The sequence below is a fragment of the Toxorhynchites rutilus genome, chromosome 1, assembly GCF_029784135.1.
Source record: "Toxorhynchites rutilus septentrionalis strain SRP chromosome 1, ASM2978413v1, whole genome shotgun sequence".
Classification (NCBI taxonomy): domain Eukaryota; kingdom Metazoa; phylum Arthropoda; class Insecta; order Diptera; family Culicidae; genus Toxorhynchites; species Toxorhynchites rutilus.
The window spans coordinates 13,281,978-13,308,761 of NC_073744.1; the positions used below are offsets into that span (position 1 = coordinate 13,281,978).

Consider the following 26,784-nt stretch of genomic DNA (forward strand, 5'->3'; position numbering starts at 1 on the left):
ATAAAATATATAAAAAGTATAAAAAAAGTGGAGCGTATCACCGAAAATTGATAAAAACACGTAAGCAATATGAAAACACTCTAAGGCATTTATATTCCCAAACTTACTCGGGAAACAGCAATTATGGCTCAGATTCCGATTCAGTACCAGAAAATTCTTCCATTCGGCAAAATGTTGAAACACGTATGTATAATTCATTGAACACAAGCATACATTGACGAAACTTGAATACATGTTTCAAATTATAAATTTATATATCTATTCTAGACAAGAATACACCAGCAAGTATTAATGATATTTGCATTAACCTCGTCTCTGAAGTATCTAATGATGACAACAAACATAAACAACGAACAACGAACAAAACATTTTGTGAACCACCAAACGAATCGTCTAAAGATTTAAGTGACTTTCATAATCCTCAGCACAGCAGTAATTCAGATGAAGCCCTACGAATGTGGGCGCTTCGTCATAATATAACTCATCATGCTTTAAAAGATTTACTTATATTGATCAAACAACAATACCATGACGACAACCTGCCTTTGGATCCAAGAACCCTTCTTGAAACTCCACAAAGTACCGGTAAACTGTGCATACCGATAGGGGGTGGTAATTATTGGCATCACGGATTTAAAGCATGTTTGGAGAAATGGTTCAAAAATTTATCTACTGATATTATGATTAGTATCAATATTAACATTGATGGTTTACCCGTACATAAAAGCTCTAAGTTTCAACTTTGGCCAATTTTATGCAACGTTCATGAATTTCCTTACTTGCAAGCATTGCCAATAGGAATATTCTATGGGAAGAGCAAACCTACAGACGTCAACGAGTTCCTAACACCTTTCGTAGATGAAATCATTCCTTGTCTAGAAAATGGCATTGTCGTTAATGATCACACTATCAGCATAAAATTGAGATGCTTCATCTGCGATTCTCCAGCGCGAGCTTTCGTCAAAGGTGAATAAAGTAATTATCTTAAATTATGTATGGGCTATATAATCACGCTAACCCATGAAATAATGTCCTGTGTATGAAGAATGTACTGCACAACTGATATTGAACTCTTCATTTTCAGGAGTCGTGAACTTCAACGGAAAAGATGGATGCCTGAAGTGTACAATAAATGGAGAGTATTCTTATTTGTCTCGCACGGTAGTGTTTCCTTCTCTCCATTGTCCATTGCGCACTGATGCGATATTCCGTAGGAAAGGTTATGGGAAGCATCACACCACTCAGGAATCACCTTTACAAAGAATTCCAGGCCTCGATATGATCAAGGATTTCGTGGTTGCCGATCCATTGCATCTATTAGAGTTAGGAGTCATGAAACGCTTATTAACAGGATGGCAAGTGGGTAATCTAGGTTATACAGGAAAATTCAGTAGTCATCATATACAACGGTTGTCAGCTGCAATAGAAAGCATAAAATTACCGAAAGAAATCCATCGCAAAATGCGAGGTACCGATTGCCTATCTTTTTGGAAAGGCACAGAGTGGCGCACATTTCTGAACTATCTAGGGATTGTAGTGTTAAAGGATGTGTTGGATGAAACATTATATAATCATTTCTTACTTTTATTTACGGCAGTAACAATTTGTTCTACTGATATTCATGTAGCTCTTCGACCTTTGGCACAAGCTCTTTTTGAAAAATTTATTGAGGAATTCATTAGAATTTATGGAGAACAGTACATAACCAGCAACATTCACAATCTAGAACATATTGTTGGAGATGTGAACCAATTTGGTTCCTTATATACTATATCAGCATACCCATTCAAAAGCTACTTATTCCAAATCAAAAACCTCGTCCGGCAGGGTAACAATTGTTTAGAGCAAGTTGTAAACAGGATGCTCGAGAGGAACGCGATACACGAGAGAGGAGACAAAATGTCCGAAAACATTACTCCGAAAATAATCAGACGAGGATCTTATGTTCGCTGTGAAATTAAAAACGAATTTATGATTAGCAATTCATTTAAAGATGCTTGGTTCTTAACGAAAAATTTAGAGATTGTAAAAATGATAGATGCTACGACTGATTGTAACGGTGGTATTACTTTGCATGGCTGTCCCGTACAGAACTATTCCAACTTTTTCGAGCTCCCCATTCGTTCATCATATTTGTATATTTTTCTAGTAAAATTATTTTTGAAATCAGGTAAAACATATAACATAAACGATATTACTTGCAAATTCGTAGCGGTTCCTTACACACAAAACACCATTGTATTACTTCCACTTCTCCATACAATTTGTGCAGGATAATATCATGAAATATATCAAAAATCACAATCTTATTACATTCATATACTTTTTCGTGAGACAGTCTGCAAACATTTTTATTACATAAAACAAGGAAAAACAGTTATATATATGTACGATAAATAAAAAAAGCGCTTCAAATAATATGTAAATTATGGAAAGAAATAAAATACCTAGGCAGTTCGTAACGTGCAGCGTTATATTCTTTATTTTCATCCTTGTCATCTTTTCTTTGATCTTAGCCTTTAGGCCGAGAAGCGATATCCTTGTCATCTTGTCATCAGTCAACTTCACTATCATCGTTGCCGTCATTTTCATCGTCACCATAATTGTTGTCATCAGTGTCTCCATCATCTTCATATTTCACGTTCCCAGATTCCTGTTCGACGTTTTCTTCTTTTGTTCTATTTGTACTAGGATAATGGCCTTCTGATAGGCTGGATTTATCAAGATCGCTTGAACCTAAAAAGTATTCAATAAATTATTATAGACACAAGTTGTAAAAGCAAAGTCATCTTACTTTTAATGGACCTTTCCGCCATCCGCTTGCCACGGCGATGGATCGATGACTGACGCAAGCCTTTTGCTTGACTCCGTGCTTTCGAATTCCGCAAAACTTGTTTAAAAAAATCCTCCAGCAATTTTTTAGAAAAGTTGGGATTCACATTATGAACAATTCTAAAAAATACGTTCAGGATGTTTTTGCATTCTTTTATTGCATTTAGGGGTATCGCTCTTGCTACCCCCACTCCACGAGCAATGCAACATGATCTTGCGGTCGAAGAATTGGTCAATCAAAGAGTAACATGTGTTATATCCATTACAGTTGTCTCCAGTATGACCAATGATTTTTTGCATAAAGATGACCTTGAAATTACATAAATTAAAAAATATTTTAAGTAAATTTGATACACGTTACACTTACAAAATTGTTGATAAAGGTTTCGCCAATTTCGTTTCATGACATACTCTATCCTGGTTCTCTCGAAGACGGAACGCGGCTGCCAATTTCATATCAAAATCGCTTTTCAATACGGCTATAGTCTTCGCCAGCATAGATTCAAACGTACTGATCATTTCGTTTTTAGTTTTCTTGCATTCGTCTTCAATTTTTTTTGAAATCTGCTGTACGATTATATCGTCATTAATCACAGGCTAAAAATTAAAGCAAGAAGTTTCACTAATGATCAATCGGTATTTTGGCACTCCCATACCTGCTCAACATTCAGTACGTATCCTCCGGAAATAAGGTTGTCTTCCATTGCGCTCTGCTGCAAAAGGTTATCTTGATTGATAACTTCGAAGATTGGCTGAGGTTGTTGATATTGTTGAGAAGATCGTCGGTTCACTTCTTCTTGAAAGTCCTGCGGCGGTTTTGTAGGTTCAGATTGGAGGCGAAGCCTGTCTAATGGCTGAGAGACAGCAGCTGGAGGATTTAGTTGATTTTGTGTGGATGCATCTTGATGAAAATATGGAGAGCATGAGCCGGCTGAATTGTGAAAAAACACAGATAAAATAAGCTCTGCAACACATTTTTTTATGTAAAGAGACACATACATTTACCCATGAGGTGATTAAAATCATAACTCTTTCTGGATGCAACAGTCTTGGCGTTTTTTGCATGTTTTATCTTCGGTATGTAGTCTGATACATCTGTGGACATTCCCGATAAATCAGCGGCCTCCTGTTCCGCTTCAGCGTATGTTGGAATGTACTTCCTCTTAACTATACAGGGAATTTTTGTCCAAGAAGCAGTAGGTTTCGAAGAAACATCTTTACATATAACGCTAGCATTCTTCCCAGGCCATAACAGAAACTTCCCTTCTATCCATTGATGCGGAACCACCGACAGCATCGGAGTCCCTGCCTCTAATGTTTGCACAACGTTGAAGTAATCTCCTAAAATGAATTTGATAAGATTGGGCAATACTATTGAATTTATTATAAACAGTTGCTAACCTTTGTTCATTTTTACACGTATTAACACGGACAAGAAAAACGGAGAGAACCACTTTGGTAGCAGATTGTAAACAAAAACGATTTTGACGGTTTGTGTGCAGTATTCCGAGTACCGTGGAGCAGTGTACCCAGATGATATCTCATAACGTGTCTTCAACTGTAAAGCAGTTTTTGTACAACACATGACGTACTACTGAAATAAGCAAGCTGCAAGCGTTTTCGAGGCTCGTGTTCGACTCCGTTATTTATACAGCTGCGTTAACCAATGATTCCGTTGCGAATGCCCTGCTGTAGTAGTAGGAGAGATTTAGATTGAACGTTTAAGTGGTCTAACGGAGCAAATGGTTCGATGGAGGATTATCGATGCAAATGTCATGGGTTTGAATCTCGGCAGTGAAGAAGGTATGTGTGTTGTATAAAATAATTCTAATTCCTATTTTCACAGCAAAATACATGCGAATGAGATTCATAGCAAATGGCAAAGGGAAGGGCTGATTGAATAAGAGTAAAGCAATCGGCCACTTTATTTAACTTTTTTTTATAGCTCATCAAAAGCTGAACAAATTTTATCTGGTAGCTGTAACAGACTCTAACAAGCGTATGTCAAGATGCTAAAACAGAATTCTATTTATAGAATTTTTGTGAACGTTGCTGGTTGCTGGTTCGCATTTGTGTCAGGTCGAATAAACGTAACGTATAATTTCTATCGACCTCATAAAACTAATGAAATCAGACAACGATCATCTGATTTGAGCTAAACGAATCCAAATATGATCGAGTAAACGTTTCCGCTACACAATGGAGTTGGATAATTGTTTTTAATTTGCATTTAACGAACAATATAGGCAACAGCTTAATAATTTCTCCTAATTTGCGTGAACAAGGTTTGAATAGACATTTTGATTGCAAATAGTTCAGGCATTATCAAACATAGTGCAGAACAAAATTAATATCAAAACGTCACACTGATGGGGAATTGTTAGTTGGGAAATGTATGGAAAAATGGAAACGCCTAAAGTTTTCATGAATTTTAACCATTTACAAACCAGGGGATTCCAATGTATAGCATATTAAACAAATCTTAGGGAACTTCCGATTCGTTTAGTATGTAAATCGCTAAAATCCGTTCGCGGCAAAAATAGTTATTAACGTTAACTTTATTTCATAAAAACGTGACCTGTTTTCTGATTTGGCACCCTTAATGTAAGACGTAGTTCTACGTCAAAAAAGTAGTAAAATGGCAACCATGACAGCAACGATCGGTGCGAAATTCGGTTGCTGTCCCAAAAAAGAAACAAATAATTTTGTGATACAACCAACGTTTATAACAACACCGGTGGGGATGGTGCCAAACGGAGTGGTATGTCCAATTAGAGGTGAATCTCTGTGGTTCAAAATACCTGTGAACGTACTCTTCAACGGGACGTACCGCAAGTTTGTTTTTCTTGCAGCGGCACAAGTCAGTGAAAATGTAAATAAACAAAACAACTTGTGGGCTGTCTGTAGATCCCATATATGTGAAATAGTAAACACGATGGAGAAAGCAGGTGAGACACTACCACCGCCACCAGTGCAAAATCCATTTGCCGGAATGAAGATCTTGGACGCGGAATTTCTAAAGGACGTTCCGGGTAGGAGTGCCTGTACAGTATGTGGAAAATCTAGAAAGTTCTTCTGTTACCATTGTTACGTTCCGGTAGCCGATTTACAGGACAAAATACCATTCGTTCAGGTGCATATGTTCATATATTTATCATCTGTGCTGTTCAAATTGTTTTTTTTTTTCATTATAGCTTCCAATTCAGATTGATATTATCAAACACAAGAACGAGATTGAAGGAAAAAGTACAGCCGCACACGCGGCTGTTTTGGCCCCCGGCAAAGTCAAAATCTACACATACCCTGACATACCGGACTACCGCCAGGAGGATGGAGTCGTATTAATCTTTCCCACTCCAAGCGCTATGACAGTGGCAAGCTTGTTCAGTGGAGAACCCCTGAAAGTGAAGGACAATTATGGCTTGCCAAAGGGACACCATATGGGTACGCTATTGCGATGTCGATTGAATGATATTGTTGTTGAGTCCAACAGCGAGTCAAAAAATCGGGAGCTGCTGCTCCGGTTTCCTGTCCGAAAAGCAGTATTTATCGACAGCACGTGGAGTCAGTGCAGAGGCATTTATAAGGACGAGCGAGTTAGCTGTTTGAGAACAGTAGTTATTCAGAATCGGATCTCACAATTCTGGAGACACCAGAAAAATAGCCCCCGATGGTTTCTAGCGACAGTCGAGGCCATTCATCAGTTTATGATAGAACTTCATATAACTGCATATGGACTGGACTCGCGGTACGAAGGACTCAAACATTTAGGCTATTTGAATTTGCCCCAAGACAAAATTGTCCATTTAGACGGTGAAGAACAAACGAAATCTGAACCAAAACCATACAATGGCCAATATGATAATTTGCTGTTCTTCTTTCTACATATGTACAATTTAATTCATGAATATTATGAACATCATACGCTCAGAGCGTATCGTAGACCATTGTTCCTGGAGGACAAATACCAGAAACAGTTGCAGAACAATTCACCTCAGTGAACTAAATTAACAATTAAATTCGTAATAAACATTCTGTTTTTACGCCTCTATTTATTGTTTTAGTATAATAAAGAATGGAATGGACTATTTCTTCTTCTTTTTAGATGAGTCGGTTTCCGATCCCGTAGCTGCTGACTGTGGGTCCGGGCGAGGTTTTTGCCAGTTCAGTGGCTTACGGCGGTAGATTGGCCATGGCAGAACGGTTAGCTGTAGGAATGATGTAGAGAATCAGTTACACATTGCAATGCCGAATTACACATGGTCTTACGATCGAAGCCAACAGCACACCGGCAATCAGTATGTATACAGTCTGGGAGAATTGCTGAATAATATAGCCCCAGATGAGACCCACCGCTCCAAACAGGGTAATGATCAGCCGTGACAGTTTCTCAGCACGGCCCTGGCCCTCGAAATCCTGCAAAGAACAGAGCAAACCAAAATAACGATTCCCGTAGATCATGCAATATCGAAAATACCTACCATGTGGGTTTGAATGTTGAACATCGTGTCTATGGTGCAGATTAATATTCGCAGAATATTTTAAATTTTTCACAACACGTCAGTTTAAAGCCAACGAAAAGACATGGATATATAAATCCTGTTAAAAATCGAAAGGTTTATTTGTAAACGTCATCATCGTGCAATCTTTTTCAGGTGTCAAAAATGTCGTGCCCAATTATGTGGAAAAGGGAAATTTCGATACATACACTGAGAGAAATCATTAGTAAATATGACGAATTTTTGGTTCATATCGGGCATGATCAAGAACGTCACTTCACGGTGAAAACGAAATGATTTGTATGCAAGTTTATATGCACTTCATATCGTTTTCACCTTGAAGTGACGTTCGTGATCAGGCCCATCAATTTGCTAGTCATTTCGCGCGAACCAAAAAAGTAAGTACACACGACAAGCAAACCTGCGGTTTGACGATTCAATATTGGCTCAACATCGACTCAACAAGAGTGATTTGTCGTTTCGATAATGGCTGATTTGTTGGCACACCATTGGAACAATATCAGTGAGATTTTTATTTAGGATAATGCTAACGATATTTTATTTTTCCAATAATGCATTAATATTGCTTGTTCATAACGATCTAATCCATGAATACATCAATTGCAGGATGATATTCCTGTTTTTCTTGCTCTATTGCAATTATTTTGTTTATTTCCTGTTCATTACAATTAAAAAACATTAAGGATATACAGTTGAATTTCACTCGTTGGGCTATCTTTAGTTGGGCTTCGATTTAGTTGGGCTCCCGTTCGTTAGGCTATAGCCCAACTAAATCGAAGACAAACGTCAATTCTGACAACGTAAAATTTTTTTCAAGGGGCTCGTGGATGGTGTTTTTAGGTTTAAAATAAATTTTAAATGAATCATTGAAATAAATAAAATCGAATATTATTCAACAAAAACAATATTTATTTTAAACGTTTCAAACAAAATTAAACAAACCACGTAAATTCATTTTCAACAAAATGGTAGAGTTCTTCAACATGCTCGTTTTAGCCATTCAACTTCAGTGATTTTCGAACGTAGCGCGTTCAAACGGCATACTTCTGCAACATCATGCTTCATATAGAGAACTAGGCAATCAATTGACTTGATTGCATCGCCAAAATCAGGATCTCCGGTACTAGTAATGGAAGTATCAAACGAATTACTTCCATCTTCTGTGTCTACCAACCATTCTTCTTGCATTTCAGGTTGATCTTTCTTGAGAACTGATGACAAAATCTCGTCATCAGAGAACACTTCACTGGTTACCCAATCTGGATTATGATCAGCATCATACACCTGATCTTTGATCCACAGATCAATATCTTGCTCAGATGTTTTTGTTCCTGCCAAACTGTCAATCCTGGACACAAGCGCTTTGAAGTCATCATCGGCCGCTTTCGAGTCTACATTAACAGCATCCTCCGGCAAACCATCGATCAATTTCTTCCACGAATTACGTATAGTTTTGTCAGATATCTCCTCCCAAGAGGTTGCCAACCACGAAATACACTGTTGAAGATTAATCTTCTTCAATCGTTCATCGAAACTAAAGAGGAAAGTACATAAATAAAACCTCAATTAGAATTTGAATTTAAATTTTGAAAAAGCACAGACAAAAAACTATCGTGCGCATAGTTTTGTGTTTATATTTGGAATTAATTACAAAAATTTAATGTTTAATATTTGGAAATTTACCTTAAGTGTTCGTTTTCCAGAATTAATGCGAGCATCAGTTTTCTTTTATAGTTTCGCTTGATTGCATTGATGACCGCTTGGTCCATCGGCTGGCATTCAGCAGTTACATTTGGTGGGAAGTAGATCACTTGAATCAGTCCATCGTCACTCTGTAGAGATTCGTCAACGTCATAATGACTGGTGCAATTATCAAGAACCAGCAATGCCTTTGGCTCCAATCCTCTCTCGGCCGAAAATTTTCGAACAGCGGGGATAAACTCTTCGTGGAACCATTGACGGAACAACAGTCTGGTCATCCAAGCCTTTTTGGAATGATTATATGAAACGGGAAGTTCTTCGATGTTGATTCCTCGTGGTTTTGCAGCAGTGCAAATGAAATACAACGGAAGCTTTAGGGAACCATCTATGTTGGAGCAAGGCATAAACGCATACCTTGTCTTGTTTTGCTTCCGTCCGCTTGCCACGGTCTCATCACAGGTAACGACAGAGCGTGTGGCTAGGAGCTTGATGAACAAGGCAGATTCATCTGCATTAAAGACATGGGATAGTGACAGCTGCATTTCCTGAATCTTCTTCTGTAGAACCTTCTTGAAATTTAGGTACGCTTCAACGTTAACCGATGCCTTTTCTCCTGTTACGGCTTTCACGCGCAATCCAAACCGCTGCTTAAAACGATGCATCCAGCCATCCGAAGCAGAAAAACCGTGCACCGCATAGAGCCCCCGGTCCTGGAACATCTTAAACAGCAGCTCCGCCTTTGCTTTAAGAATATCCACTGTCAACAAAATGTTGGACTGCCGCTGCTGTAAAATCCAGATGTAAATAGCTTCTTCCAGCAAAGGGAACGTCTGCTCTTTCAATGTTTTTCGATTATTTACACCATATTCCTTGAACTTGTCCACCGCCTCACGAATTGCTTCTTTCTTTTGGATTATTCTCGTGACCGTAGAAGATCCTACGCCGTACTTCTTCCCAAGAAAGTCATGCGTACCACCTCCTGCTTCAAAATCTTCAATTATGCGAACCTTCTCCACCAGCGTTAGGAAATTGCTCCTCCGTTTCCGGTTAACGTTCGTACTGGATCCTTGCAAACCATCCATTTTGAGCCTGGCGATCGAAATGAACGTATATTAAATCTACGCTAATTTTAATATCAAACTTCATTAAGAACTTACCAATTAATCCAACCTAGAACGAAACTCAACCACGAATGAAATAAACGTCAGTGGTGTGAAAACTTTTCTGCGTTTCCCATAACAACAAACAATCGGTATGACCCTCGATCGATTTTCGACTTTGACAGTTCAGCCCAACGAGTGAAAGTCTTTCACAAATTGGGCTAAGAGCTTAGTGCAACGAGTGAAATTCGACTGTAGTCAATTTTTGGTTGTTTTTCACTTAACTCATTCGTGCCTGGCTTTGGTTAACCTTCTCTTGGATGAACTCTTCAACTTATCCTTAACTACGTTAACTAACGAACCCTAACGTGCTTCTTTATGGTTTAAGTTCCTTGATCCAACAAAGGGTGGTTTCACAGCTAGGTAGTGAGGACTGAATAAAACGGCTGTCAAAAAAGATCCAATTGAAATGTCAAAAAAGATCCAATGATTAGGAGTGTTATTTTTCTTATGATAATCAGCACTATGAAAAAGGTATTGTTATCAAAGGCGAAAATAATTAAACTTAGAAAATAAACGAACTACATTTTTCCGTCAATTTTTTAGTTGACCATTGCATCTCTGAAAGAGCATCTTACATTGCAATTTATCAGAACCTGACAGAACATTAACAACCTACGAATAACGCTTAGTTCACTCCCAGATTTTAATGTGTATTTATATCAAAATAAACCTGAAAATGTGTATGAAAGGTTGGCTACACTTTTTGTTTCCAATAATTGGAACATCGTACTTACTTCACAGATACGGGGATCCTTATTCGGAACTAGTTTGCCGTCTCCGTAAATATCGACCCAGCGCGTCTGTAAATACCCAGCAAACATTAAGTCGTATGAATAGCTTTAATTGGAGGCGATATACATACAACCAAGACACATTTGGATGATATGTGATGCATATAACTAGCATATACACGCAAAAGTGGAGGCGATATACGTATATGCCATATTTCGTACGCATATAAAACCGTATATAACGATATACGATGCTTTTTGGACTGATATGCGATTTGATCCCACAATGTTACCACTCAATTCATCGAATACATGGAAAATCGTGTTTTTGCATTTTATGCGATTTTAGATATATATTAGGCTGTCAAAAAAGTCCTGCGGTATTTTTTTTGAATTTTCATTTGTTCATAAAATTAGTGACAATCATCCTTTTTAAGTCAAATATGCGCCGTTTTGTTCGATGACATGTTCCCAACGAGATGCCAACTTCATAATACCCCTGTTATAGAAGCTCGCTTCCTTATTGACAAAAAACTCGGATAGCCAATTTTCACAGGCCACTTTTGTGGCTAACTTCTGACTACCTAGCTCGTTTGCCATGGACAAAAACAGGTGGTAGTCACTTGGTGCAAGGTCCGGACTATACGGCGGATGCAAAAGAACCTCCCATCCGAGCTCCCGGAGCTTCTGGCGCGTCACCAAAGAAGTGTGTGGCCTGGCGTTGTCCTGATGGAAGACAATGCGGCCTCTGTTTATCAAAGATGGCCTCTTCTTCATGAGTGCTAACTTCAAGCGGTCCAGTTGTTGGCAGTACAGGTCCGAATTGAGCGTTTGGCCATAGAGAAGCAGCTCATAATAGATTATTCCTTGACAATCCCACCAAACACACAGCAGAACCTTCCTGGCCGTTAATGAGGGCTTGGCCACCGTCTGAGCCGCTTCAGCGGGCTTCGACCACGACCGTTTGCGCTTCACGTTGTCGTAAGTGACCCACTTTTCATCGCCAGTCACCATCCGCTTCAGAAATGGGTCGATTTTGTTGCGATTCAGCAGCGATTCATATGCGTCGATACGGTCAAAGCTGTTTTTTTGCGTCAACGTGTGTGGCACCCATACATCGAGCTTCTTTGTGAATCCAAGCTTCTTCAAATGGTTAATAACGGTTTGATGACTTATCCCCAGCTCTTGACCGATGCTACGGCTGCTACTGCGCCGGTCTTTCTCGGCTAATTCAGCGATTTTGTCGCAATTTTCGACGACAGGCCTTCCGGAGCGTGGCGCATCTTCGACGACCTCTACACCAGAACGAAAACGTTGAAACCATCGTTGTGCGGTGGAAATGGAAACTGTATCGGGTCCATAAACTGCACAAATTTTATTGGCAGCTTGAGATGCATTTTTGCCTTTGTCATAGTAGTACTGTAAAATATGTCGGATTTTCTCTTTATTTTGCTCCATATTTGCGACACTATAACTCACGAACGACTTAACCAAACAAAACACTGTCAAGGACTATATTATAGCGCGCAAAAATACCTTTCCAACAAGCTATAGTATGACTCGATACAATGAATACAACTAGAACTACGCGCTTACAACGACACCTCGCGGAAATACCGCAGGACTTTTTTGACAGCCTAATTACTCGATATTTTGATTGATATTTTTTGCGATTGAGATTTGATACGAATTTATATGTAACTTATCATGTGCAAAGTTATACGATTTAATGTTTGCTGGGTATGTTTCCGGGGGAATATGATGGAAACTAACGCGAACATTTTCACTCGTATTCGGGCAGCCTTTCACTGAGCAACGCATTTTTAATGAAACAAAAAATAAAAACAAACGAAGTCACAGTCACGTAAATGTTTACTCCTGCGATTTGAAAATATTCCATCAAAAGTGGAACGAAGAGTTGCCAGATGATTCTTAAAAAAGTCTGTAAAAATATGTGAAAGTCTGTTAAAAATGTGGAAATGTCTGTAAAAGTGTGCGGATCTGTAGAAATGTCTTTTAAAGTTAATTTTCATAGATTTTGGGCGCTATATTTTTTATATTTTTCTTGAAAGATGAGGATGTTTTACATAACATATTTCGATTTTAGAGATGCTATTTTTTTCGTTTTTAAGATATGATTTTTCAAAGTTAACCGATGGTCCAAAAAATCATGTTTCTCCTTGAGAACGCATGGAATGGCTGTATATATGTACTTCGTCCCGTTCAAAATTATTGTTTTGATATGAATTCTTTCTAACGAATTTCTAAACTCTCATCATAACGTTGTTTTATCGGTAGAATACAACAAATACAACAAAATGAAGATGGCTCAAAAGGAACCTTTCGTTCATCGGATTTTGCGATTAGCAACACATTTGGCCTTCCATTTTTACCATTTTTATGTGTATAGATAGATAGATAGAAGATATATGAATGCGTTGTTTTGCCTGAAAATCCATTTCCACTTTCGAACAAAGATCAACTTCGCTAGCGCAAATATCGAATGGCCTAACAACGCTTATCATGATGTAATTTTCGGTCATATGCGAATTAAATTTTCCAAATTTTCCGACATTCCTTCAGAGTTTTTCGGAAATTTTCCGATTTTGCTCTCCACTATATTGATCTACGGGAAGAGACGAATACAACAAAATTAAGAAGGCCAAAATCGGGCCATCCCTTCTTCGGGTTTTCCACTTACGAACAGATTTGGCTTTCCATTTTTATTTATATAGATGAATATAGGCTAACAGTGCGAGGTTGAAGAGATTCTCATAAACTGGGATGAAACGATCTCCGTTATCGCTTGGATGTAGTCAATCTTAATATTACTCAAAGATGTTCAGTCAGGGCTTTGAGAATAAACTCATTGTCGTTTACTCAAAAAAAAGATCTCTCTAGGAGAGTCATTTTGAGAGAAATTAGCGACGCACATGTTGCCGTCCGCACGTTTGCTATAAAATGATTCGCTGGGCGCCGGCAGCGCTAATTCGGTTTACTTGGTTTGTCGCCGGCCGTTCTTGACATTATCGGGAAATTACTATCTGTTAAGTTTTATCAAACTCATCGATAGTTCTCATAGGTTCTCGACTCTGTTCTCTCTCTGTCATGAATTTTTTTTCTGTCATGAAATGTATAGTAAATGAATACAATTTTTCATTCATCGTGAAGAATCGTATCGTCTCTTTCGTCTGCAATGATGTCACGGCAAAAGTACTTATGAAATCAGAATGCCAAAGATTCTGAAGCACTGTCGTCGGCCACTGAGTGATACTATGCTCACGACATCACTGCGGTGCGACCTATTTAGCGCACGTAACCACTGTGGTTACGCTGGACGGCAAAGTGTTAATGAATGACTCAAAAAATAGGTCTCACATCATGTGTATTGATATAAACTAAATATGAAAACTTTTTATGTATTAAAATTATGGAAAAATGTCATACGGTGAGTTAAATATCTTTGATGTGATGAATAGGGCCTCTCATTTTTCATAAACCTGTGAAATATTGTTGTATCCAAAAAGTGTGCAACAAAAATAAAAAGTATTTTACAGATATGTCTGTGAATTTCCAAACATATATGTAAATCTGGCATCTCTGGTGGTCTAAGAATTAATTACAAGAAATCACTTGAAAAAATGCATGAATTTGCTTGAAAATGAAGTGAATTGAGTCCGCACCACTTAGTTTAACAGTTAACGAAACATTTCTAGATTCAATTACAAAAGTATAATTTACGTAAAAAAATATCTACTTAAACTGCGTTGGAACCGGAAACGATTGACATCCCTGGTAATATATAAGATGCACTGTTGCTCTCGTAACCACTGTAACCCATCATAAGAGATCCATAAGGCGGAAATTGCTGCATTAGGAAGACACAGCTGAACAGTCGGTAGTAGCTTCTACATTATTAATTGCACTAAAAACATAACGCTTACCTCAGAATTATGAATTGCGTATGTACAATGATATTCTGCTCACATATCCAGGGTTAGATGCTGAAAAATAAAGAGAAAAGGGGTTTATTGTGTTAGATTATTTTAATCAGATTCGGTGTAGTGAATATTGAATACACCGGATAAAACTTTTGATACTCGCCGACGGAAACGAATTCTCGACCAAGGAGGTCGTTAAAGTTATAAAAAGTTTTTCGTTGGTATGTATTCCGTAGTGCATTTGAACCGTTTGCTGTTGGTAGAAAACTCGCTCACAGGCGGAACCAATATATGCCGTGCTTCGTGCAAATTCAAATTCAATTCGGCTGGTCAGGAGGCTTATGTTTCTCGGGCGGTTAGAGCCGCTACATTGTCGGCCATCGAGCAGTTTCAGGAGAGATAGCGAAGACGGAACCGTGATTGCGGTGCTCCTCACGAAAGCGCCAGAGGGCACCGTAAAGGTATCGTTGGATCCGGGAACACCCGAACCCTCGCCGTTATCATCGATGCGTTTCTTGAGTTGGCTCTTCAGGTAGCCGAGTCGTATGAACACCAGGTCCCTCCTTTGCGATTGGAACGTGTTGATACATGATATAGAAACGAATAATATACTTTGACTATGAGTAATTTTAGTTGTACAGAATTATCTAGCGTTGTTACTCAAATCGTAACGAGAAACAGTAAGACACATATGAAATACAAGATAGATTCCAGTGTTAATGTGATATTTGGAATGACTCAATCGTTGTGATGCCGTTTAGAGACTGGCTCCTCTGTGTCCAGCTCGTCTGTTTTATTAAACGTGATGTTTCTATGTGCATGCCTACTCCTACTCTAGATTTATTCTAAGCCATGATCAGACGCATTCTCAATAAAGAAAGAGAACAATGAAGACCTCTGAAGAACATCTTCTTCATTAGAGGCGAATGAATTGAAAAGTTTAAAGCCTCTCTAAAACGAAGAACAAACAAATATCTTCTTCAGATGCAGAAGTAAATAGGAGAAGGAAGTATAAACACACATGTTGACGAAGCGCGACATGTGTTTAACATTCGTTTTCGCTAGCCAAACTAACGGCAAGGCGGAAAGAAAACAAACACGCAACTTCACTCGGTGCGCTTCGGGTTACGCAACCATAAATAATAAACAGACCCTTGGCCCAGCAAAGAGGCTTGATGTCGAATAAAACTTATGCTTGCATTGCCCGGCGCCCTCGTGGGAGATTGGTTGCCTTAGGGGCCTTGACTATTGACGAGCTGCACTATGTGTGCGATCTCGAGTAATCATATTATCACATGAACATTTACTATGATAATTGATAGCAATCATATCAGAAATCATATCTGCTCAGATTGAAATAGAATAAGTAGAAGTAGGTAATATCAATGAAGCGAATACTAATGGAAAATATTAAACAGAGTAGCTTGATATTTAAAATAAACTAGAAGTTTGAATTTAATCTGCTAGTCTCTGGATCAATTATCTAAAGTAAAAATTGAATTCACCAACAGAGAAACATAACCTGCCCAAGGACGTTTCCGTAATGTACTATCCGATGTTCGATCATCTGAATCAGTCCAGTAGTTTGAAAGTTATGAATTTTTCATTCCTAGGAAAAGGGGAAAATTGATTTTTTGGACCATCGGTTAACTTTAAAAAATCATAACTTCAAAACGAAAAAAAACACCTCTCTGATTTTTTGATATGTAATGTTAATATCCTCAGCTTTCAAGAAAAAAAACATAAAAAAATATAGCGCCCTTGGTCCTGAGACCATGAAAACCATGAAAAACAGAAACAATCAATAATTATGAAAACAAAATCCAGTTTTTTGCAATTGCTGTATTTTTGCAGAAAAGAATAGTTTATGGCTCCGAATTTGATATAGTAGTTCAAAAGTTATGAATTTTTGAAAAAGGTCATTTTTGGGAAAAAGTGGAAAAAGTTGATTTCTCGGACCACCATAAAATGGAAATGGTCACCCTAACGAAAAAATAAAATAATGCGGGTCTAATAATTTTATCAAAAAGAACTAAATTGCCACTTTTCACGAAAATCTGATAACCACTAAACCGGTTTGACATGGAATGGCTGATTATAACATTGTAATTTGTGTAAAGAACTACTAACCTTCTATAAACTCACATTGCAAAATTTTAAACCATCATCACTTTCACCGCAGCGCCGCCTATTTTTTCAGATATCTCCACTGAGAGGAAAATTTAGTATATATGACCAATTTTTTGGTAAATATTACCAATTCTCTAGTAATTTTCTACCCTACTAATCATTGGTACATCTTACGAAAAAAAATTGGTAGACACAAATGTCAAACAAAACTATGGTTTGTAAGTCCAGTGTTGGCTCAATTTCGGCTTTAGTGATGGCTGATTTGTTGGCCCCCCATTGGTTCAATATAATTTTTATTTAAAATATTTTTATTTTTATTAATATTCATATTCTATTCTTATTTTTATAAAATATTGAAAAGCTTTTCCTGCATGCTTTTAGCGAGCGAGTTGGGTATCACAGTACTCAAAAGTGTGCCTTTTCGGACACTTGCGAAATTTTGCTGGATCGCAAATTGCATCAATTCGTTCTCATCGAAATCGGGACATCGAAACAGTGAACCTCGATAATGCATGCCGTACGCTCTTCGCTTTTTTTGATGTTGCTCGCATTGGTCACGGATGTCTCTTATTCGAATACGTTGCTAAATATGATAACCGCGTTCAACACATGGTACAGCGTTATTTCTAGAAAATAGAACGAATTGCGTAACATAGTGCCAAATATTTCAAAAATAATTGAGTATTTACCTATTTTTACTGGAAATCCCAATGGAAGCTGCATAGTGAAAAAAATCTTCCAGTTCAGTCACATGTGGATTGATCATTGTAGATCAAAATTGGTAGTATTTGTTCTTTAAATTTGATAGAATTCTCCACTCATCCACATGTTGGCCTCTGATGTTTAGTTTATATAAACACTTAGGCCGATTACACATTATCCGGTTTCTGCCGGACCGGTTTCAAAAAGCGCCGCTGGGTTTAGACGGAAAACCGGACAACAATGTGAAAGAGACCTTGTGCTACACAAAACCTTACATCTCTCACAAATACATACATGCATTTATTTATAAGTGGATTTGACAGGTAAACATTGCTTCAAATATTCCGGTTACTTGCAGCTGACTGCAGACGGAAAATCTTGAACCCATAGCTGCTGCGGCAACCACGAGCGTTCTCATATGTTTGTTCCTTGGAAAGTACATAAGGCCGATTGTTGGAGTGTAGCACACATGAGCATGATCAAAGTGAGACCAGGCCTCACGGACATTACGCACATCCTGCATCATAACGGCGTTCTTAACGTACCTATCGTGAATACTTCCGCCCCACTTCAGAATACGTTTACAACACTAACTCTAGTCCAGTTGCGGTTTACTCATTCATACGCATAATTATTTTGTTTCCAAGCATACACGAATAGCATGATTTATTTCACACGCTCTGTTGCCACATATTTTTTCAACAGTCTCAGAAACACGGTTAGATAAAAGTGCAATTTGATGAACCAATAATAATAACATTCCGTAATAAGCTAGAGGCACTATTTATTTATATGTATAATGTGTTCACTTCCTGTGATTATTTTGGAATTTACTTACAAGAGAATGTATGCACATCTATTCATTTTAGAGTGTTTTTTATTTCATTATTACTGTTCGTACGAAAAAGCGAACACTTTCTTTAAGCGATTGCTAAAGCTGAAATATTTATTCTTTTAGTTATATATAATCAATATACATTTTTATATCTTACAATTCAGTGTAGGCTTCAATGTTAACTTCTGTTCTCACGGTAACTAGTGAAATTACAATCTGTGAATTCAAACAGTTCAATTGTAGATTTTGGTAACTATGCGGGATAAATTTGTACCTATAAATTTAAGTCAGTTGTTTAGATATAAATTCATTTAACTAGAATATTCTTACTTTGATAATTTACTAACAATAGTTTCTAATTTTCTAATACTTCCTAGCTTTTATAGATAAATAATTATAATTTCCAAAGCTCACAATGTTCACGATTCTTTCTTTTGTCTTTATGATTTTTGTTTATGTTTACTTTTGACCACCTTCTTCTACTTCTTTATTTTCTGTCATCTTCTACCTTCAACTTTCCTGTCACCTACATGGTCTACTCTTTGGCAGGCCATGTGGTTTCTAGCAGTCGTCAGGGAGCCCAGCAATTCCGGGACTCGCGGCAACATCCCGGCCCCCGTAAGACAGTGTGTCTGACGCTGTTTTACCTGAACACTCCACGTCCAAAATGGCCAGCTTAGAAACTGGTCTTCTCAGCAACCCTGTTGTCGTTTGAACAGTAGCTTGTCTCACTCGACCATCTGGGGCTGTCCGAATCTCAATTACACCGCGTAGCCAACTATTTCTTTTGCCTTCATCTGCAATTAGCACCAACTGCCCTATTTCCACCGGTCTAGTATCGGTAAACCACTTTGTGCGGCGACTTATAGTTGGAAGATACTCCTTAAGCCACCGGTGCCAGAACAGGTCTAATTGATGGCGAATCTGATTCCAGCTGTTTAGGATAGCTTCTCGTTGATTTATGGGACTCGCAGTTGGCTGCTTGATCCCATTCGAACTACCGAGCAGGAAGTGGTTGGGCGTCAAAGCTTCCTGTGCTTCCGTCTCCAACGGAAGGTAGGTTAATGGTCTAGAGTTGACGATGCTCTCCGCTTCGGCTAACAATGTCGAGAATCCCTCATCATCGAGCTTCTTCCCCGTATCAATACTATTGATCGCGGTTTTGATGGACCTCACCATCCTCTCCCATACTCCGCCCATATGGGGCGCTGAGGGAGGATTGAAGAACCAACGGGTATTGGCGTTAGTAAACGTCTCTGCTAGGCCGCTATTGACTTGCTGTCTAAGTACCCTCTCGGCGCCTTGGAAGTTGGTACCGTTATCAGTGTAAACCTCCAAAGGCGCTCCACGACGGTCGACGAATCGACGAAAACACATAATGCAGCTCTGCGTATTTAAGTTAAATGCTACTTCAAGATGAACAGCTCTTATAGTGAGGCACGTGAATAGTGCCACCCAACGCTTCACGTTGCTTCGCCCGATCTTCACCATCACTGGACCAAAGAAATCCACGCCAACATACGAAAAAGGCCGTTCGAATGAAGCTAGTCTAGCAGCCGGCAAAGGAGCCATTTTAGGTGTAGAAGGTTGTGACTTGTAAATCTTACACCACTGACACGATCTTCTCGCCCTGCGTACAACAGCCCTGAGATTAGGGATATAAAACTTTTGTCTTACCTCGTTCACAACTGTTTCATAATTCGCATGATGAAGTATCCGATGATAATGGTCCAGAAGGAGAGCAGTTAAACGATGGGACTTGGGCAGTATTATCGGAAATTTCACGTTAAATTCGACGTTGGATGCTGCGCCAATCCTCCCGTTCTGCCTTAGAATTCCATATTCATCGATGTACGGAGACAACTTGTAGATCGCCGAGGATTTATCTACTTCGCTTCTCCCATTCTTTAACTGAGAGATTTCATCTGGATACGACTCTTCCTGGCAGAGTCGCCAGAGAATGCTTTCTGCTTTCCCGATCTCTACTGAATTTAAAGGAGTCAGGTCTTGGTGCTGTTCAGTCAAACGTGCGTTGCTGATGAATCGCTGCGTGTAGGCGATCGCTCTAAGGAGGCGTACCCATCGGGAGAATCGATCGAATTTCACTGTTGATTCAAATGCAGTAACGTCATGCATAAAACAGGATCGAAGTTCCTCTTCCGTAGAAGTGTTCTGTTGCTTGCTTTGGACCGGCCATTGAAATTCGGGACAATAAAGAAAACTCGGACCCTGGAACCAATTCCCTTTTGGCGATAAGCATGGACCGTGGCCCCACTTGGTGGCTTCGTCAGCAGTGTTAATTTTGGAGGGAACCCATCTCCATTCCCTAGTTTCTGTTAACGAGAGAATTTCTCCAATGCGACATGATACAAATTGGCGGTATCTGCGAGCGTCTGACCGTACCCAGGCAAGAACCGTACTGGAATCAGACCAGAAAACCCTTTTCTCGATACAGTATGTATGATTCTCACTGACGAACGAAGCCAACCTAGCACCAAGCACGGCTGCTTGCAGTTCCAGACGCGGTATAGATAGCGGTTTGAGGGGTGCAACTTTCGTCTTCGCCGAAACTAGATTGCAGATGACGGTTCCGTCTACAAGAATAAAACGAAAGTATGCAGCGGCGCAATAAGCGTCTTCGCTCGCGTCCACCAGAATGTGTAGCTGCACAGAAACTAATGATGTGGAGGATTCTTGCCCAACGTAACAGCGTGGAATATGAACGTGGTCAACCTGACCCAATATAGCTATCCACTTCGTCCAACGATTGAACTCCTCATCCTTAATTTTCTCATCCCAATCAATTCCAGAGCGCCATATGGATTGGATCAGGATCTTACCATGTACCGTATATATAGCCAATAGTCCAAGAGGGTCGAACAAGGACATGACACATCGTAGGACTTGGCGTTTTGTTGGCCTTCGACCCTCATTGATGATGGCGGCAATATCCGCCCGCATTTGCGTTGAAAATCCTAAAACATCCTCGCTTGCCAACCACAACATCCCTAGAACTCTTTCTGCTCCGTCACTTTTGTCCAGATTCAGATCTTTTGTTTTTTGCACAAATGTTTCTCCCAGATGGCTAAGTACGTCCGCTGAGTTAGAACACCAACCGCGTATTTCGAATCCACCCTTCGCATGGATCAACTTCACCTCAGCCGCTACTCGCTGTGCCTCTTCTACGGTGTCGAAACTATCCAAGAAATCATCCACATAGTGATTCCTGACTATGGCCTCTGATGCCTTGGGATATTGTACAGCAAATTCCTCGGCATTAGCATTCTTGACGAACTGCGCAATACATGGAGAACAGCTGGCACCGAAAATAGCAACGTCCATGACGAACGTTTCGGGATTCTGACTCGGATCTTCTCGCCAAAGGAAGCACAATGCATAACGATCCTCACACCGTATGAGAATCTGGTGAAACATTTCGCGAATGTCACCACTCACTGCCACAGGTTTTTCTCGGAATTTAAATAGCACTCCTGGTAAAGACGACAGCAAATCGGGCCCCTTCAGCAATACAGTGTTGAGAGAAACCCCATCCACTTTGGCCGCCGCATCCCAAATCAATCTGATCTTACCAGGCTTCTTGGGATTGGTAACGACTCCGAGCGGCAAATGCCATATTCTTCGTGGATCGACACCCGAAAGTTCTTCCTCTGAAACGCGATGAGCATATCCCTTCGCCTGGTAGTCTTGAATCTGCTGGTGAATATTCTCTTTCAAAAGAGGTTCTCGGTTCATTCTTCGCTCCAGACATTCCAAGCGTCGAAGGGCCATGTGATAACTTTCTGGGAATTCAAACTGGTCGTATCTCCAAAGGAGTCCAGTCTCGAACTTGTCTCCCAGCCGCACTGTTGTATCAGCTAAAATCTTCTTTGCTCGAGTATCCTCCGCTGACGCCAGGTTGATTACTGATTTAATTCCAGCATCTTCCTGCTCGAAATATCGTTTCACCATCTCTTGAAGAAGTTTTTCAGGGCTGACTTGAACAATGTGACAGCTCACTCCAACAGACTTCGCTTCACCTGATCCTCCGTAGATGCACCATCCGAGGCGAGTTTTCGTAGCTATTGGTTCTCCTTTCCGCCCCTCTCTGCATTTTAGTGGCATTGACAAGTTCAACTGGTCCAACCCGATGAGCACTCGGGGTATAGCGTCATCGTAACCAGCAATCGGCAGACCTTTTAAATGTGGATATTGTAGTGACAACTGTTGCGGTTTTAATGATTGTACCGGAAGTTTCAGCTCGGACACTGTTCTGGCTGACTGAACTCGGAAGAATTTTCCACCGGCTGCTCCCGAGATTTTGAATGTTATTTCTTGGGAGTCAGCTTCGCAACGGGTTACATTACTTGTCCAGTTAAGGTATAACGCTCCTGATGGACCGGACTCTCCTAATTGTTCTGCAATTGATTTTTCCACCAAGGTTAAAGAGGAACCGTCGTCTAAAAAGGCGTATGTGTTAACACATCCGTTCTTTCCTTGCAAGGTTACAGGAATAATTCGGAAAAGCATTTTGGATTTTTGTTCTCGATGTGAATGATTTTCAGCTGTTGTTGTGGGCTTTTGCGTATTTTCCACTTTAGTATGCAGCAGTGGGTGGTGCTTGAATTCGCACCCGTCGATTCCACACTTTGTTGAAAATCTGCAACGATTTCTCCCGTGTTGGTTGAGACAGGTTCGACACAATTTAAAACTGTGTACACTACGCCAACGATTCTCTACGCTCATATCTGAAAACTGCTTGCACTCCTTCACTCGATGTCCTGGTTTACAGCAGATTAAACAATTCCGTACTGTAGTTTCAGAGTTCGCACCGTCACTCGTTTCAAACTGTTCCTCGTCATTCGCGCTGTGTGTATAGAGTTGCCCTTTCTCTTTCGACTTTTCTTTATTCCTGATCGGCCGACGTAAATTGGAGCACCCCACGTACTTAGTAACTTGACTCGCTGCAGAAACCATATGCGACATGTAAGTGGCGAACGTCTGCAGTGTAACATTGGGCACAGTTTGTTTGTGCATTGCCCACTGGAGCTTCAGCTGAGATGGCAGCTTGTCTTCAAGTTCTTGTAGCAGCGAGGGATTGTTGAGATGTGCGGTTTCCGATGCCGCTTGAAGATGGTCACAGAGTCCCTGCAGTTCCAACCCGAATTCTATTAACGTTTCTAGGTGGTCCATCTTCGGCGCTGGCGTAGAGCGTACTCTATTCAACAGAGCGTCTATAAGCAATCCAGGTCGCCCATAAAGCATCCGAAGTGTTTCTATCACTCGTGGCACGGATGCAGGCAAGAGTAGCCGACTGCGTACCGATTCTCGAGCGTGACCTTTCAAACATCGTTGTAGCCGGATGAGGTTCTCGGCATTACTAAAGTTACAACATTCCGTGGTGATGTTATACTGACTGATAAATACAGGCCAGTCTTCTGGGTTCCCGTTAAAATCTGGAAGATCGCGTGACATTACACGACGGGCTGCAATTTGCATCGACGAAGGTCCAGAATCAACGTAAGTCATTTCATTTGCTCTGCTCGTTACAGGGTATATTGGAGGACCCGCGGATTGCGTGTGCCTTGGCGGAGGAACTTGCACTGGAGCTCGGTTTTCATGCACCATTGGTTGTGTTAAATGCCCCGTTGGTAGGGAATTTTGTCCTAGGACATTAATTGGGGTGGAAACTTGGACATCATAGCGAGGTTGAGGAGCATTATCGACGACACCTTCTGAAGGAGCATACTCGAATGGCAATGGTGGAATATCAATACTAATATCATCCGATAAAGCGTTGACTAGTAACGTAGGATTCACCGTATGTTCGGTGGGTGGAATGCAAGAAGGGAGTTCTGAAGACGGTATATTTTTATTGTCGGAAGGTAATTTTGATACTGGAGGTCGAAAATTCATTGGATTGCTCAGTGCGTCTGACTGTGGAGGTATCCTACTGGGATTTATCGCTGATGGAGTTTCGTTGCTACTCTCGCCTTGTAGTAAAGTTTCCGGATTTGGTGCCTTTCCTGCCGCATCATTTGGTGTACTGGCTTTTGGCCCCTTCGATCCGTCATCTTTCATCCACTGCCTAACTTTCTCGTGGCTATTCTGGCATCGGCTTCTGTTGCTCCTTACACTCCTACCTTCGTCAGCTTCCTGTGTCTCCAGCAAATCGAACTTTTCCTGAACAAACGTTCTCTCCATTTTTTCCTCTTCTAAGATTTGCTTTTGCTCCTGTTCGAGTCGTTTCTTCTCTAGAGCTTTTTCTTGCTCAAACCGCTTGCGACGAATCTGCTGTTCTTCCAGCAATCGTTGCTGCTCCAGTGCTTTACGGACAGACGATCTGGAGGAGCGACTGCTGACGCTCACTGGTAAACAATTGTTACACACCCAATGTCGACGTTCAACAGATTGTGTTACACCCACGCAGCTGAAGTGGTACCAATATTTACACTGTTCGCATTCGACCATGTCATCGACACTATCAGGACGTTTGCAGGCCTGGCAATTGCCTTCTCGAACAGGACAGGTATTGTCGAGGGCGGATGTTCCGGCGTTGGTGTTAGCCATCGTACCGTGAATTCTTTAGTTTGTTCGTACGAAAAAGCGAACACTTTCTTTAAGCGATTGCTAAAGCTGAAATATTTATTCTTTTAGTTATATATAATCAATATACATTTTTATATCTTACAATTCAGTGTAGGCTTCAATGTTAACTTCTGTTCTCACGGTAACTAGTGAAATTACAATCTGTGAATTCAAACAGTTCAATTGTAGATTTTGGTAACTATGCGGGATAAATTTGTACCTATAAATTTAAGTCAGTTGTTTAGATATAAATTCATTTAACTAGAATATTCTTACTTTGATAATTTACTAACAATAGTTTCTAATTTTCTAATACTTCCTAGCTTTTATAGATAAATAATTATAATTTCCAAAGCTCACAATGTTCACGATTCTTTCTTTTGTCTTTATGATTTTTGTTTATGTTTACTTTTGACCACCTTCTTCTACTTCTTTATTTTCTGTCATCTTCTACCTTCAACTTTCCTGTCACCTACATGGTCTACTCTTTGGCAGGCCATGTGGTTTCTAGCAGTCGTCAGGGAGCCCAGCAATTCCGGGACTCGCGGCAACAATTACAGAAAAAAAATTTACGATTAAAATAACATAATTCGTTCAAACACTATTCCATTGCTGCTTCCGCTGATCCTCGTCCAAGAACGCGCTCAACATATGCCGCAATTCCTCTAGCACGTAATCCTGGGGCAATGGCAGCTTCTCGAGCCCAATTCGCATCACAGCTATAAATACGCGGATCCGGAGCAAAGAATGACCGAATCAGATAAGCTGGAATTTCGTTCTGACAGAACCGATGCTTTGGCGTCGGGCATGGGAACATTTTGACCACAGAGCACATATAGGACAGTTTGGGCTTGAGCGCCTCGGTTTCGTCGTCGATCGTGTCCCGGGTCAGGTCAAACTGGAATACCCAGAGAATATTAGACGAGAGAATTATTTTTAGTGTGTTCAAATTAACAAAAACTAACCTTCTCATTCAGCTCGATTAAGTCGCTCAAAATCCGCCCCTCGATGAACCAGTTGGAGATTTGTTTGACCTCCCCGATCTCGTTCAGTAATAATTTCAAATAAGGAATGTTGCCTGTGAACAAAAAATATAGGTTAATTAAATAACTCGATCTGCTTGTCGAAAAACACCACTCACCGTTAATAACACAGTCCGTGGCAATATGCTCAATGATGACATCGTGCACCTGTGACCATTGCTTCTCTTTGAGCAGAAATTTGCATCACAGAATTAGTTCCACAGCACTGGTAGTTGTTGAAGAAGTGAAATAAAAATTTCAGCATCCACATCACTTGCAAATTATCAACTGGTTTCAAAATCAACAAACAAACGTCAATAGTGCACACATACTATTACATGAGACGAAAAATTGCCTGAATTGCACTAATACTAACAGCATGACAAAAAACTGTCAATTCATGTTGATGGCATAGAGCTTCGTGCGTCGCTTTTGGGAAATGATAGTTATAATGGATTTTCAGGTGCAATAAACTCATATACAAAATAAAAATTATGAATGAAAATTATTATTTTCTGATGAAATATGTTCGTTTTGTAATAAAGTAACATGTTCTTTTGCAAGTAGGGAAAAATCCCTGAACAAGAATTGTGTTTAACAATGATTTTATATTATAATGATG

The 26,784-nt window shown here is 39.8% G+C and overlaps 6 protein-coding genes across 6 annotated transcripts; 2 read left to right on the forward strand and 4 right to left on the reverse strand.

The window, feature by feature from the left end:
• Window positions 1-123: 123 nt before the first annotated feature.
• LOC129765234 (uncharacterized) lies at window positions 124-1,832 on the forward strand. Its single transcript, XM_055765319.1, has 4 exons — window positions 124-187; window positions 268-966; window positions 1,085-1,743; window positions 1,794-1,832. The coding sequence occupies exons 1-4, from the start codon at window positions 124-126 to the stop codon at window positions 1,830-1,832; spliced, it is 1,461 nt and encodes a 486-aa protein (XP_055621294.1).
• Window positions 1,833-3,195: 1,363 nt separating this feature from the next.
• LOC129765239 (uncharacterized) lies at window positions 3,196-4,385 on the reverse strand. The gene is made up of 4 exons (XM_055765333.1): window positions 4,234-4,385; window positions 3,832-4,173; window positions 3,489-3,763; window positions 3,196-3,429 (listed from the first exon to the last, which is right to left on the reverse strand). The coding sequence occupies exons 1-4, from the start codon at window positions 4,241-4,243 to the stop codon at window positions 3,196-3,198; spliced, it is 861 nt and encodes a 286-aa protein (XP_055621308.1). The 5' UTR covers window positions 4,244-4,385.
• Window positions 4,386-5,712: 1,327 nt separating this feature from the next.
• Window positions 5,713-6,896, forward strand: LOC129778877 (tRNA-uridine aminocarboxypropyltransferase 1). The gene is made up of 2 exons (XM_055786028.1): window positions 5,713-5,965; window positions 6,027-6,896. Exons 1-2 carry the CDS (start codon window positions 5,768-5,770, stop codon window positions 6,831-6,833), a joined length of 1,005 nt encoding a protein of 334 aa, XP_055642003.1. The 5' UTR covers window positions 5,713-5,767; the 3' UTR covers window positions 6,834-6,896.
• Window positions 6,865-7,487, reverse strand: LOC129778885 (signal peptidase complex subunit 1). The gene is made up of 3 exons (XM_055786040.1): window positions 7,314-7,487; window positions 7,102-7,248; window positions 6,865-7,040 (listed from the first exon to the last, which is right to left on the reverse strand). The coding sequence occupies exons 1-3, from the start codon at window positions 7,335-7,337 to the stop codon at window positions 6,918-6,920; spliced, it is 294 nt and encodes a 97-aa protein (XP_055642015.1). The 5' UTR covers window positions 7,338-7,487; the 3' UTR covers window positions 6,865-6,917.
• Window positions 7,488-8,330: 843 nt separating this feature from the next.
• LOC129765245 (jerky protein homolog-like) lies at window positions 8,331-10,135 on the reverse strand. The gene is made up of 2 exons (XM_055765345.1): window positions 9,036-10,135; window positions 8,331-8,886 (listed from the first exon to the last, which is right to left on the reverse strand). Exons 1-2 carry the CDS (start codon window positions 10,133-10,135, stop codon window positions 8,331-8,333), a joined length of 1,656 nt encoding a protein of 551 aa, XP_055621320.1.
• Window positions 10,136-19,116: 8,981 nt separating this feature from the next.
• Window positions 19,117-26,491, reverse strand: LOC129765271 (uncharacterized). The gene is made up of 4 exons (XM_055765408.1): window positions 26,282-26,491; window positions 26,106-26,218; window positions 25,244-26,038; window positions 19,117-25,188 (listed from the first exon to the last, which is right to left on the reverse strand). Exon 4 carries the CDS (start codon window positions 25,120-25,122, stop codon window positions 19,117-19,119), a length of 6,006 nt encoding a protein of 2,001 aa, XP_055621383.1. The 5' UTR covers window positions 25,123-25,188; window positions 25,244-26,038; window positions 26,106-26,218; window positions 26,282-26,491.
• Between the last annotated feature and the right edge of the window lie 293 nt (window positions 26,492-26,784).